The 15,513-nt window shown below is 42.9% G+C and overlaps 1 protein-coding gene across 4 annotated transcripts in view; it reads right to left on the bottom strand.

The window, feature by feature from the left end:
* Window positions 1–15,513, bottom strand: part of LOC311058284 (uncharacterized protein) — a 48,979-nt gene that overhangs the window by 19,715 nt on the left and 13,751 nt on the right. For 3 of the 4 annotated variants that reach the window (XM_084075684.1, XM_084075685.1, XM_084075686.1), the window contains 2 exons: window positions 14,440–15,072; window positions 1,313–1,489 (listed from right to left, as the gene is read on the bottom strand). In XM_084075684.1, the coding sequence (XP_083931810.1) occupies window positions 1,313–1,489; window positions 14,440–15,072 (810 nt within the window). The remainder of the gene's footprint in view (window positions 1–1,312; window positions 1,490–14,439; window positions 15,073–15,513) is intronic. The other variant, XM_084075687.1, reaches the window with a different exon arrangement.

Below are 15,513 nucleotides of genomic sequence, written 5' to 3'. Positions count from 1 at the left end.
GAGAGAGAGAGAGAGCGAATGGAACGATGGAGGTAAAGTAACAACGTGAACGGAATGGAACAGCCTCAGTGTGGGTGTGTTATGGAGAGCGCCCGATGTAACAAGGGAGGCAGGCTGCATTAACAAAGTGATAAGAGAATGTGGTTTTTGCCTTCTAATAAAAGGACAGTATATACAGACCCAGTATGTGCGTGCGTGTGCATGGGTCCATATATTATGGTATCTCGTTTCATTCGCTCACTCTCTCTCTCTCTCTCTCACTCTCTCTCTCTCTCTCCTCGTATTTATTTCTACCTTCTCTTAGCCCCTCCATGTTGAAAATACAGTGTCTGTCTTTTATGACAGTTGCGGGTTGTGGGTTCGGGTCAGGTTTTGAAAATAGATGCGGTGAAGCTGGTCAGTTCGAACTATTATTAACTGTGGTGCGGGTCGAAGAAAGAGCAATTTGCGTATCACTATTACACTATGACAGCTATTGTTTGTTTTTTTACCCTCTTGGATCATTGTGTGTGCCTGGTGGTGCGTCATGGCACACATACCGGTCAAATAATGGGCAGCCAGAAAACCTTCCTGAAGTTCCTGGTACAATATTGATTACCAATCCAACCCTGGCCAGTGCATTTGATTCTAACAGGCTATAAAGGCTGGGTGTGGCTGCGATATCTACTGAAAATCGATTACTTTTAACCCTAACCCAAGATTGCAATAAATGAAGTCATCCTGACTAAAATGTTCTTGCGGGAAGATGCCGCTTTGCCACTTTCTACCTGGTGTCCCCTATTTTGGGCATTTCATTAAAGGGATAGTTCACCCCCAAAATGTTTTTATTTCTATCGATTAGTCACCCCATGGAGACTTGAATTCATGGATATTTTTTTAGCATTCCTAAGCCAATAATTTGATGACCGGCAGCGGTTCTGGTAGGAGACACAAAGAGTCTCCTTTGTATCTCCTACTGGAACCGCTGCCTACCGATCCACTGGTCATCAAATTATTATAGGCTTATAGGAATGCGACAAAAACAAAAAAATATCCCATGAATTCAAGTCTCCATGGGGTGACTAATCGGATAGAAAAAACTATCCCTAGGCCAAAATGTTCAAAAAAATGTGAGCTTATAGATTGGCTATTTCTGCTATTCATTGTTTGACCAATTATATAGGGTTTAAGTTGTTAAAATGTGGCCTGACTTGGGGCTATAGCTTCCCAGCCTCATTCTCTCAGTCCGCCCCAGCATGGAGGCTCTCTCTGAGATGTATAGTCATTGTGATGCAGTTCACTAGCTGAGTGGTGGAATCATTGGTATGCTCACCCTCTCTGCGGTACAGTGTGCTCGGTAGAGTACTGGAGCTCCAGGACAGCGACCAGCGCACCTCTCCTCCGCCCAGCTTCTTCTTGGCGGCGGACTCCCGGGCGCGCCGGTACTCCCAGAAACAACGGCGCTTCTGCGGACGCTCCCCCGGACGCTTGGCCGGCTCCGCTTCCACCTCTGCAAGAACACAAACACACACACACACACACACACACATGATCCCTTATAACATTGGTTCTCAAAGTGTAACATAGCATCACAATAATTTTAACAACTTTAACCTTTTATACATTTGCTATTCAAAAATAGCAGATATACAAGCTCATAGTGCGGCACCGAGTGCCGCACTATGAGCTTGTATATCTGCTATTTTTTTTAAATCGTGAAAATGTGTGCAAACCTTTGAATATATATCTTTTCAAAGCGAACATTTCTGACTCAAATCTTTGCTTCTGGGGGTCCCTGGAACCCAATATTTTTGAGATGGGGGTCCGCGGCCAGATACATATCATTTTGGGGTTCCTTGACATAAAAAAAGTTTGAGAACCACTGCTTTATGAATCACAAGCTGGTCTTAAACTCTAACAAGACTAAATGTATGCTATTTACAAGGTCCCCAAACACAAACCCCTCTATAGGTATTCATACCTTTAAACAGTGGTGGAAGAAGTACTCAGATATTCTACTTAAGTAAAAGTAGCAATAACACAATAGAAACATACTCGTAAATAAAACATATAGTAAAAGGCCTGTGTTCAAAATGTTAGAGTAAAAGTACAAAAGTATTGGTATCAAAATATACTTAATGTAACAAAAGTAAAAGTACTAAAATGTTTGAAAATAGCAGATCTACAAGCTTACAACGGGTGTAGATCGGCTATTTTCAAATAGCCTACGTATAAAATAGGGCTGAAGTGGTTAATGTACGTTTTATAATATAATCATTTATATCTGCAAAGAAACTAGTAACTAAAGTTTTCAAATAATTGTAGTGGAATAAAAGTATAATATTTGCCTCTGAGCTGTAGTGAAGTAGAAGTAAAAGAATTTGAAATTGGAAATACTCCAGTAAAGTTAAAAAAAATACCTCAAAATTGTACTTAAGTAAATGTACTTAGTTACTTTATACCACTGATTTAAAGGTGAACAAATTGAGTTCGTCACCTCCTATAAATATCTGGGCATTTGGTTAGCTGTAAAGCTTTCTTTTAAGACCCACGTGGAACACCTAACAAAACAGTTGGTTTCCTTTACAGAAATAAGGCATGTTTCTCTCTTTCGAACAGAAAAGCCATTGTTCAAGCTGTAGTTATGTCTGTGTTTGACAATGGAGATATTGAAGACTATCCTATATATTCTATATTTGCATACTTCAGTATCCATATTGAAGCCTCTCGAAGCACTCTACCACAGTGCTTTAGGCTTCATTACCGGCAATGGCTTTCTCACTATGTCATCACTGTATTTTATATGAAAAACTGGGCTGGCCTTCTAAATGGTAAATGGTGCATTTATATAGCGCTTTTATGCAAAGCGCTTTACATAGATTGTGCATTACATTCACCCATTCACACACACATTCATACACCGATGGCGGAGGAAACCATGCAAGGCACCACACCTGCTCATTGATCGGGAGCAATTAGGGGTTCAGCGTCTTGCTTAACCCTTTAAGACCGGGAACGCATCTGTGTCATTTTAAGATTTCTTTGGCTCTATAAAAATAGCAGATATACAAGCTCATAGCGTGGTGTGTGCAAATCTTTAGTTTGAATATATATATACTTTTTTAAAGCGAAAGTTTGTAACTCAAATCTTTGCTTCTGGGGATTTTACAAATGTCTTCTAAATCCTAACAGTTTTTCTTTTCCTAAAGTTTTTTTTCTTTTCTTATATTGCTATATTTTCAATGGCTTTTTTTATGTGAAGGACCCCCAAAATAATATGTATTTGTCCGCGGACCCCCTCCCATCTAAAAATATTTTGTTCCAGGAACCCCCAGAAGCAAAGATTTGAGTTAAAAATGATTTGCACAAATTTTCAAGATTTTTCTAAAAAATAGCAGATCTACAAGCTCATATGAGCTTGTATATCTGCTATCTTTATATAGCCAAAGAAATCTTAAAATGACACACAGATGCGTTCCCGGTCTTAAAGGGTTAAGGACACTTCAACACTAACTCTGGGGGAGCCGGGGATCGAACTCCGGCCGAACATCGAACATCCGGCCGCTCTACCGGCCACACTACCCTTGAGCCACTGCCAGCTCCCCCACCTTCTCTCGCCATTCGTAGAGAACAACATAGTGTTTTATTTATTTATAAAGCCCTGTGTGCCAAGCTCCCATTGTATTTATCTTGTTTTTAAATCAAAAAAATGACGGGATATCTAACGCGCTCACAGACACACATTACACTTATCACTCCATCAATGAACAGTGAACAAGGAAAGACTGCCTTCATCTTTTATGCCTTAGAGACCAGTGGTTTTCAACCTTTTTCATATCAAGGTCCATTATTTATTTGGCATTTGAGCCACGGACCACCATTTGATGAGCTTTAGACTCTCAGACCCAACATTTAGAATATTTTGTAATCGTTGGATAAGATTTTGATACCATAGGAGAGATAACAGGAAAATGTTGATCAAAGTAACGATTCTTTAATTAAGTTTAACAATAATGTAACTCTTGAGAGCGTAAAATTAAACCAAATATTTTACACTCTCAAGAGTTAAAGATCTAATAAGGGTCCATTTGGTTACCACCTCTCCATCATTTAGCTGGGGACCACCTGGAACCCCCTCAAGGACCTCTGGTGGTCCCCGGACCACTGGTTGAGAACCACTGCCCTAGACAAATGGAATAAACTCCAGGACTCTCTGAAACTGGATCAATTGGTCTCTATAGAGACATTAAGGTACTACTTGAGGATGCACTATACAAGGACTGCACCTGCTTTGGGTAGCCCTTATGTATTTGCATTATGATGTTTTCTTAATATTGTTCTCTATATTTCACTTTATTTAAAATTCAGTTGTTGTTTGTTTTGTGTATATGCTGTGATCGTGTTGTACTCAGGGCGTCCAGGCAAAAGAGAGCGCACTCTCAATGGCCTTCCCTGATTAAATAAAGGCCAATCAAATAAAAACATGGCCAAAGGGGATGAGCTTCAGCTGTCAAATCTGCAGTAAGCTACGCAGCATTGCAAATACACACAGTGGTGGTATGCAAACTCCAGAACTTCAGTCAAAGTACAGAGACTCCCCGTCAAATATGAACGTCGAAGTAAATGTTGCTCAGTCAAATTTGTACTTAAGTTAAAGTACTGGAGTATTCAACGGTACAAATTGCATTGCAAAAGTACATTTTCTTTTTTCAAAATAAATGCATTGCTGTATTGAAATGTTGACATTTTCCCAAAACATTCTATCGTGAAAATAGAAGATCTACAGGCTCAAAATGCATCACGATGCATTGTTTCACTATATTTGAAATAAGGGTTTAAGTGGATAATTCATAAGATTCAAGATTCAAGACGTATTTATATGTCACTGACTTATACAGGTACTAGCAGTGAAATATTGTTGGGTCCCGCAGATTGTGCTATAAGCTTTGAATGGTTTAGGGCCAAAATACATTTCTGATCTTGTGCGATATCATGAACCATCCAGATCTCTCAGGTCATCTGGGAAAGGTCTGCATTCTGTCCCTAAAACCAAAAATAAACGTGGAGAAGCAGCAATTTTTATGCATCACATATCTAGAACAAACTCCCAGACAACAGCAGGTCTGCTGCCACTCTTATTTCTTTTAAAACACAATTAAAGACCCGCTGTTATTTGTAAATTATTCTATTTTTTTTGTTGTTTACAAATCATGCTCTATTAATACTTGTACATGTAGAGGCCTCGTATAAGCCCTTTGGGCTTCTTGCCTCCTCCAGGCACTTTTCTTTTTATATTCTGTGTACTGTTTTTTGTATTGTTTTTACATTGTGCTAAATAAATCAAATCAAACCAAGCTGTGAGTACCACGGCTTGGTTGCGGCAAGTCGTGCGGTAAGTACTGGGAGCTGATGGCAGGTGTGGCGCTCCACCTCGGCATTCCATCTCCCAGCGCTCCAGCACATTGAAACGGGGATATAGACTCCTGTGTTTTCAGCTGATACCGACAATAAGCCTCTCCCACCTACTTGCTTACTTTGTTGTTATCTAATATCTTCACACAATATTTTCAAGGTACAGATGCCAATGGAGTGTTGACACATTTTTATAAGCAAACGTCTTACATAGCCTAACTTAAATAACAGTTTTCAGCTAGACCCAGCACATTTTACTACATGTCAGGATTTATTTTATCTGCTGACATCTAATCTTGGGATGCAAGTCTGTGAAAATGAATAAGTCATGGGAAATGGCGTTTTCAGATTTAGGCATTTTAACTACCCTATCCTTTAGGGCTCTTGTCTGTTTTCTCTTATTTTGGCGAAGGCTTTCGCTGAAAATAGCAGATCGACAAGCTCACAACAGCTTGTCAATCTGATATTTTCTGCAAAAGCTTTCCCCACAATAAGGATTCTGGGGGTTAAGTGGATAAAGCCTAAATGCAAGTCATTATAGGCTCATCTCATGTTCTCACATTTATTATTGATCATTCTTTATGCTCAAGAAGGTAAATCAACATCACTTCACTTGGTATTTCACAGTGGTGAACGAGGTTGATTAATTTCACACCTGAATAGCAAAACACATAGAACAAAAGTTCAAGGTATCCAGAAGTAATATAATTATAGCATTAATCTGGTGGTTGAAATTGGAAAATGGCATTGCAGTGAAGAATCTATCTATAAATGCGCGAAATCTCCGCCCGTCCCTCTCTGTCTGTGTTTTCCCTGCATATGTTGCATAATCTACGTAGCGTCCCTAATCTGGGTCAAACATTCGGCAAGAAGAGCAGATCTACAAGCTCACAACATGTCGCAACGTTGTGAGCTCGGATATCGATCGGATATAGAACCCTGGGGGTTCCCGGTCAAGTAAGTATATATATATATATAGGGTGGTTAAGCTCGGCAAGGCTAGTCTAAGAAGGCTACAGCTAACTGCATATTAGACACCGCATTGTAGTCTAGACCAGCGGTTCTCATACTTTTGGATTTCAAGGACTCATCTTAAAAGGGATAGTTCACCCCCAAAACGACTTTTTTTCTATCGATTAGTCACCCCATGGAGACTTGAATTCATGGATATTGTTTTGTTTTTGTCGCATTCCTAAGCCAATAGTTTGATGGCCGACAGGCTGCCTACCAAATTATTGGCTTAGGAATGCGACAGAAACAAAACAATATCCATGAATTCAAGTCTCCATGGGGTGACTAATCGATAGGAAAAAAAGATTTTTTGAGGCTGAACTATTCCTTTAACTCTGACAGTGTACAAATGGAACCAAATGGACCCGTTACGGTCATCAGAGGTACAGAATAGTAAGGGTCAATTTAGAACCCCTTCAAGGAACTGAGTGTCCCTGGGCTGGACCCTACTTTGAGAACCGCTGATCTAGACAATGTCATACATGCTACAATGACTTCTATCACCAGCAGCTCAGCTTTAAAGTTGTTTTGGTTTCGTTTTGTATACAAATATTGACAGTAGTGTACAGTATACCCCAGTGAAATATCAGGAAGGTATGGAAAAACAGATAACCGCCCATTGAGCCTATTCACAACCACCCGTCCTCCCTCAGACGCACACAGAGCCCATTACAAACCCTTTAGCCTCACATGCACAGAGCCGTGAATAATGAAATCATAAATAATACAGCGTGCAAAAAGCTCCGCTGCTAGTGAAAGGAACAAAATGAACACGTCACCAAAAGCGAGAGTTCAGACAGCTGACAAAAAAAGTGGGTCGGACTCGGATGAAAAAAAAAAAAACAACAGTGAAATTAAACCTCTCCCGTTAAGTGGTCAGTAGCAGACCCAGGACCACCGTCGACCCCCAGACAGCTGTGAGCTATACGAGACACACAATCCCCTTATGTAATGAAAGTGTCAACGGACAATGGGCATCAACTGTTTTTCCATTTAAAATGATATTTTTGTTGTGTAACACGGCCGTACGTGCGACAAACTACAAAACCCCTTATGTAACAACACAGCCATGCTTGGCCTAGTCTGCAGAGAAAGAGAGAGAGACAGTCTTTGTCTGCACGACATGCTCAACCCCATTCTCTCTCTACCCGTCTCTCTGTCTGTCTTGCGCATACACACTTGTGCGCGTGCGCGCACACCACTTGCACACACTATTCACCCCTTCATACAGTCTGCCGCAATTGCCTTGGGTTATCCGGGTAAGAATAGCCCAGCCAGACACACACACACACACACACACATACACGCAGCCTCAAAAGGGAGAGTAACAATGGCCGTCTCGCGACGGTACGAAATATGACCCGCTAGAGGTTCTCCAAAAAGGCAGGTCTCTGAGAGTGTGCCAGGGACGTATCCATTACCCTCTGCAATGAGATGCGCCGAGATTTGTTTATCCAATTCAGAGCCCTAAGGAGGACAAAAACACCGGGGATGTACGGGAAAGTTTACAGGGATCGTGTTTCGTTATAAACCTCGCTAACACGAAGAAACGTAGTCACTATGCAGGGACGTGCACAGATAGACTCTAGGTGGTTCTCAAGCCCCTGCCCTTTGCCCTCTTGACCAGAAGTGCCCTTTTGAAAAAAATAAAAAAGTTTTTTTTTCTTTTCAGTTTACAGCAGGGGTCTTCAACAGGGGGTCCGGGACCCCTAGGGGGTCCTCAGAGTTACTACAGGGTGTCCGCCAAATCTTTATGTGATATGAGTTTTCTTTTTACCATAACCACTCGAAACCTAGCATCCCTTTTCTGAGGAGAACTTTAGCCAAAAATAGCAGATCTACAAGCTCACAACGCCTCGCGCTGCGAGGCGTTGTGGGCTTGTAGATCGGCTATTTTTGGCAAAGAGGTATAGGTGTAGAGGGAAAAAAGAGCAGACCAAGTAAACAAAAAAAAGTATAATTTACTTGAGCACCTGCCCCTCAAAATGTCTGTGCACGCCACTGTCACTATGTCCAGTATTCACCATGACTCACTCACTGACACACATCCAGGGTCAATCAAAATGAGCACAACAGTAGATAAGGGAATTATAAAGAAAACATAATGGGAGTAATCACTGCCATCTTCTCTGGCCAGTCAGCTGCTCAGTTTTGGCTGTGGGGGAAAAGTAGGCCAGTTCAACTAACTGGCCACTCTGGATGGTAGCCAGCCAAACTGTATTTAAACCATTGAAGGCTGCTATAGTCTCTGAGTTCACTGAGCATTGTATGCAGTTGTTTCCGGTTGCAGAATGACAATCCCCCGTGCCCCCCCCCCCCCATGCAGGAATGGTTTGTTGAGTTCAGTGAGGAAGAACTTGACCAGTGGTGGAAAAAGTACTCACTTTTTTTTTCCTTAAGTATTCAAGATTTACTTGAGTAGAATGTCTCATTTCAAGTTTTCAAATGTAGAAAAATCTTTTGAAAATTGCAGATCTACAAGCTCAAAATGCGTCGCATCGCGACACATTGTGAGCTTGTAGATCTGCTTTTTTCAAATGTCCGAAATGTAGATAGGGCTGAAGTGGGTAATGTGTGTTTTGTAATAATAATCAAAATCTACAAAGTAACTAGTAACTGAAGTTTTCAACTAATTGTAGTGGAGTAAAAGTACAATACTTGCCTCCTGAGATGCAGTGGAGTAGAAGTTAAAGTATTGGAAATTGGAAATACTCAAGTAAAGTACAAATACCTCAAAATTGTTCCTAAGTTCAGTACTTGAGTACATGTACTCAAGTTACTTTCCACCACTGAACTTGACTGGCCTGCACACAGCGCCCCTGACCTTAACCCTGTCAAACAACAACTTTTGGAATGAGATGGAACGGCCAAATGCGAGCCAGGCCTAATCGCTCGACATCACGGATCTGACCTCCCTAATGCTCTTGTGAATGAATGGTAGCAAATGCAGGCAACAAATGTTCCCCCAACAAGCGAGATCCCAGAATAGTATGAGAATGTGATAGTAGCAAAAGGGTGACCGACTCATGCACATCAAAGCCCTTGATTTGCTTCTATTCAGCCACAAGACCATTAACCCATTACGACCGGGGAACTCATCTGTGTAACCACCTAAACCATTATTTTATACTTTTGGCTATTTTTTAAAAAGCTTGTAGATCTGCTATTTTTGAAAAATCTTGAACATTTTTGCAAATCTTTGAATATATATATATTTTTGAAGCAAACATTTTCAACTCAAATCTTTGCTTCTGGGGGGGTCCCTGGAACAAGACATTTTGAGATGGGGGGGGTCCTCGGCTAAATACAAATCATTTTGTTGGTCCTTGACATGAAAAGGTTTGAGAACCACTGATATTATAGCAACATACGTTTTTTCCAAAAAAAAACTGTTAGGATTTAGAAGACATTTGTAGAATCCCCCAGAAGCAAAGATTTGAGTTAAAAAATGTCGCTTTAAAAACATATATTCAAAGCTTTGCACAAAGTTTCATGATAAAAATATGTTTTAAAGGCAGATCTACAAGCCCATAGCACGGCTGCTATTTTTGAATAGCCCAACGAAATCTAAACATGACACACGGATGCGTTCCCGGTCTTCATGGATTAATGAGGTCAGACAATGATGTTGGGCACTTAGGCCTGGCTCGCATTTGGAAAGGGGGAGATGACAATAGAGCGTTTGGAGGACGGGGGACGGGGGGGGATTGTCATTCTGAAACAGAAACGAAAACGACCTTCAGCTAAATTGGAGGCACACAGTTGTCCAGAATGTCATAGCTGTAGCATTAAGATTTCCATTCACTGGAACAAAGCCTTAAGGGCGCTAATTATAAACACTAATTAGAAAAGGGTATATATCCACATGACATCTGTTAATATGGCGTATCTTGTATACAAGTGAAAATCGATTTCATGTGGATCTCGTGGATCCACATGGGAACAGTGTGGCTCCAATGTTGATCTCGGATTTCATGTGGCCAGCCTGTGACTTCAGCCATCTATGACATAGGTATGATGTAAATGTTCGGGTAGCTCAGTCGGTAGAGCTGTACAAGGTCATGGGGTTCGATCCCGGGCTCAGTCAGCGTATGAGTAATCTCTCAAGAACAGATTCTGCTCTGCTTTTGAATCTGTCGGGGGGGTTCGTCATATCGCGTACGCACTGGCCTACAAGTGGGCGTGCCTTCAGATCAGGATGCAGGCCGCGCTTTACCCAATCAAATGTAGTGGCTGGGATTTACGTGTCTGCCGATCCTTCCCCACTAGAAACAAACCGAAACTCATTTAACAATAGCGTCCTCGGAGAAGACAAAACCACGTAAAGATATTCACATTTTAACTTGCTCTTTCATCATAGAAACAAGTGGGCTTATAACCAAAACGATCCATGTTCTCTGGGAGAAGTGGTGTTAGTGTTCCGTGTAGAAATATTGTTAGTGGGAATGAAAACATAGTCGCACCACCGGAAGTGAAAGGCTGAAGGCAGACCAAAACCCCGGTTTCCTTGCGTACGTGTGCTACGTCGACTTCCTCCCAGAGCCAAGTGAGATAGTAAAAAACAGCAGAGGGCGCTGTTTTTCCTTTTCATTTGGCGATGGGTTCCCAGATTGGCGTATGAGTAGCATATACCTCCAGACAATCACACAGACAGACCGGCCCTCTCATAGACGGTTAGCCACCAGCAGAGCCTGTCACGATCTGTCTCTCCACCTGTCTATTTCTCTCTCTCTGTGTCTGTCTCTGTCTTTCTACTCTGGCCACTCCCACATTGCAATCTCACCTCATTCCCAGTTACACACCTGTCTCAATTCACCACATTCCCATGGCGGCCATTTTGCTATTAAAGGTAGGGTAAGTGATTTTCTTTGGTTAACACATGCGGTGCCAAAACCGTATATATACGGTTTTGCAAAAGGTGCAAAAAGTATTTTTGTTTTTTTTCCACACGGGAGGGGCTAGAGCAGCTCTGGGAGTACCCATTGTGAACCTCAGAAGGATAGGCCAGATGGATCACCGAAAAAAAAAAACATGGCTCCCCATCCGCTTCCTGTCTATTTCCTTCTTTAAAACCTCTGTATCTCCGAATCTGTTTCCGGTGGGGAAAACCAGTCATGCGCGATGCGCGATCCCCCCCCCCCGTTGTAACTCGCGAGTGAAATGTTATTGTTCCAGGATGTAGCCAGTAGTGATGAGCGGGTCGGGTTTTTTCATGACCCGCCCCGCCCCGCGACGGAACCCAACCCGCCTCAACCCGCCCCGCGAACCCATATATAAATCTATGGCTCAACCCGCCCCGCGACCCGCGATTTTTTTTTTAATTCTGTAAAATCATGGTCAGAAAAGAATCCCCAAGTATATTCAAACTGTTTTATTGTTATTATTCTTATTCTTATTAGGAATACAGACAAAACAAGAGCATGAGATCATTTTAATTTTTTTTGCGTGTGAGAGCGGCTGACCCGCTCACCCACAGCCCGCATAATTGCCTCTGAAATTCTGTCTCAACCCACCCGCGCCGCGGGTTGACCCGCGGGTCCCGCGGGTTACGGGTCGACCCGCTCATCACTAGTAGCCAGGGTCATCGCGCTACATGAATGGATGTTTTTTTTTACGTGGATTTGCTCGTCGTGGAGTCTAGAGCTTTAAACAGCAAAGCGCAGTCAATGGGGAGAATGCTGACACCCACGGTAAGTTTTTATTAAAAAATCCAGGCACCCAATGTGTTAAAATAAGTAAATAGCTCTATAGTCTGATAGTACTCATTGCTATAGAGTGTTTGTTCAGTAAAAGGAGTCTCCTTGTCTCTCCAGCTCTTTATGAAACAGAAAATGCATTTTCGTTTCAGTTTCAGTTTAATTTCCAATTTTATCCAATCAGGATAGATAAATCAATCAGGATACAGATTAAACAAGTTAAATTGGAAGTGATGACACTAAGAAATGAGCACTGGAACTGGAACACTATAAAAATGAAGCTTAAAAATGGGTACTTTCTCCTGATTGGCTGAGATTTTGACACCTACCGGAAAATGTATTTTCTGTTTATTAAAGAGCTGGAGAGACAGGGAGACTCCTGTTACTGAACAAACACTCTATAGCAATGATTACTATCAGAATATAGTGATTTAACCTTTTAACAAAATACTTTTTGTTTTAACCAAAACATATCACTTACCCTACCTTTAAGTTAATGAAATAATGCCACCCCGGGTGGCATTATTGTGGCAATTATGATGTGAGCAAAATGGCCGCTGTGTGAATATCGTCAATTCTCTCATTAGCCATGCAGTTGCCTGACAATACTCACCCGTGTACACTTCACTAATCAGCCTGCAGCCTATCCACAAGTTTCCTAGGGCGTTGTTGTAGGCATCACTTCCTGTTGATTTGATCAGGTATCAGGGATCAAATCGACAGGAAGTGATGCCCACAACGCCCTAGGAACCTTGTGGATAAGACTGGACTCATTCTGCTCGCCAGATCCAAGTCAATGTTACTGTGTGTGCCTGCCTGTGTATGTCCTGCTGTAAGCCTGTTGTGTGTTAATAAATACTGGACTTGGCCTGCCTGCCTTGTTCTGCCACTGTGTCCACACCTGACACGCACCGTGACAGAGCCAAGCTATAAACATGTCCTAAGGGTGCAGGAAAGGCCATGTGGGGTCACCAAAACTAGTATGGTTCATCTTCTAGGGCAGTGGTTCTCAAACTCTTTCATGTCAAGGACCCCCAAATTGACACTTATTAGCCCACGGACCCCCATTTGAAAAGATATGCCAGGGACCCCCATAAGAGAAGATTTTTACGGCTCTAGCAGTGATTCTCAACTATTTTAATTTCAAGGACCCTCAGTTTGACATGCATTAGGCTACAGACCCCCATTTAATGGCATTTCTATCTCTTGGACCCCAATTTATATTGTAAAATCTATGTTATTTTAACTCTGAGAGTTAAAAATGGAACCAAATTGACCCTAACGGGTCCATTTGGTTCCATTTGTACACTCTCAGAGTTACAGACCCATAAGGGTCCATTTGGTTCCTAATATATCATTTAGCTGGGGACCCCCTGGAACTCCCTCAAGGACCCCTGGGGGTCCCCGGACCCCACTTTGAGAACCAATGTTCTAGGGAGCATGAACACACTCAGCAAGTTGAAGTCTCAAGTTAATCTGCACATCAATCACATTTTGAGACATCTTGTTTTCGAGATAAAACTTTGAAGGCGTAAAGCAAATTCCATGTCAGCCAGTAGTGGACGGATGGACAAACAGAACAGACGGACCAACTAACTGACAGTGCCATCCATGTCTATCATTGTTGGAAACATAACAGTCAATACCCAAAAAACACACAAGCAGCTGGATTCTGACATGCCAGCTGAGCCATGCTGGTGAGTTTTGAGGTTACTACTGGAGTTACTACCAGGGTTTCAGTGTAGGCAGTACCATGTGCCTACTGGATACCAGCCAGTGTTGTGCTGGCAAACGTTTTCATGTCAAGGACCCCCAAACTGAAATGGATTTGGCTGTTATTTCGATGAATTGAGTACAAAGGTACCCAATGGAAACAAGCCATAGTGCCTTCTTGGGTTTAAAATCCTCTTAACGGACCTAGCATTGAACTGAACTTCCCTGTGATTGTCTTTGCAAACTGTTAATGAAGTATTCAATCAATCAATCAATCAATCAATCAATCAATGTGGAGCCCCATCCTAAAAGGTTTTGTGCCAGGGACCCCCATAAGGGTTACATGTCATTGTTCCGACATGTCATTGTTCCGACATTACTAACCCTATCCCTAACCGCACGCGGAAGCCACGTAGTCAGAGTAGTGGGATGTCAGACTTATGACCCCCCATAAGACAAGATTTGTGTTCAAAATGTTTTTCCAAGATTTGATTTGATCTACAAGCTCACAACGCGTCGCGCTGCGACGCGTTGTGAGCTTGTAGATCGGCTATTTTCAAATAAAATCTTGCAGGGAAATTATAATAAGCAGATCTGGCAACCCTGGCCGTCACAACGGGGAACTCACCGCCTTCTGTCTCAGACGAGCTGGAGTCCTCAGCCTCCACCGTGGTCTCCTCCGCCCCTTCCTCTCCTTCATCCTCATCCTCCTCCTCCTCCTCCTGTTCCTCATCATCGTCCTCTACCTCCTCCTCCTCCTCCAGCTCCGATATATCCCCTTTACGCGGTGGGCTCTCCTCCTCGACCCTGTCTTTGTGCGACCGCGGTGTGGCGTCCTCCGCCAGCCCCTCCTCCTCCTCTTCCTCTTCCTCCTCCTCCTCAGTCTGGGGGAGGTTGTGGTGGTGGTGATGGTGGTGTGGATGGGGGGCGTCCACCCCCGGCTCTCCTCCTGCTCCTCCCTGGCAGAGGGAGTAGTTGTGCTCCTCGCTGCTGCAGTGCTCCAGGGCCAAGCCCAGAGCGCTGGCGGCTCTGGCCGCCAGTGCTGCTGCCGCAGCCGCCGCTGCTGCCGCCGCCTCTTCTTCCTCCTGCGCCACCTGGTACACCTCCACCATGTGTCCTCTCCTCATCATCGCCCCGTTCTGCCCCACCCCTCCTGCTGCTCCCAACCCTCCACTGCTAGCTCCTTTCTCCGCGGCGGCGGCGCTGACAGAAACGCTCGCCCTCTCCGCGGCGGTGGTGGCGAGCTGTCCTCCTCCTAGGGCTGTCACCATTACAAATAGATGACGATTAATTGTCACTCAAATAATTGCGATTTAACGATTTAATTGTGTGTTTGACATTGAACATTGGAACGTATGAATAAAACTAATTCTGTTCGCCTTTTAGGCTTCGTAAATCAAACATTGCACAGGGCAGATACGATAAATAACTTTAAAGGGATAGTTCCCCTAGGGATAGTATCCCCGTTTTTTTTTTCTTCACCCCACCCGTTTTTTCTATCGATTAGTCACCCAATGGATGACTTGAATTCATGGATATTTTTGTTTTTGTCGCATTCCTAAGCCAATAAGTTGATGTCCAGCGGACCGGTAGGCAGCGGTTCCGGAAGGAGACATAAAGAGTCTCCTTTGTCTACCAGAACCGCTCATGAAATGATTGGCTTAGGAATGTGACAATATTTAATCTATATATATATAGATAT

The sequence above is a fragment of the Gymnoscopelus microlampas genome, assembly GCF_963454915.1.
Source record: "Gymnoscopelus microlampas genome assembly, chromosome: 2".
Taxonomy (NCBI): domain Eukaryota; kingdom Metazoa; phylum Chordata; class Actinopteri; order Myctophiformes; family Myctophidae; genus Gymnoscopelus; species Gymnoscopelus microlampas.
The sequence above is the reverse complement of the archived record's forward strand: the minus strand, read 5'-3'. Positions and strand labels throughout refer to the sequence as shown.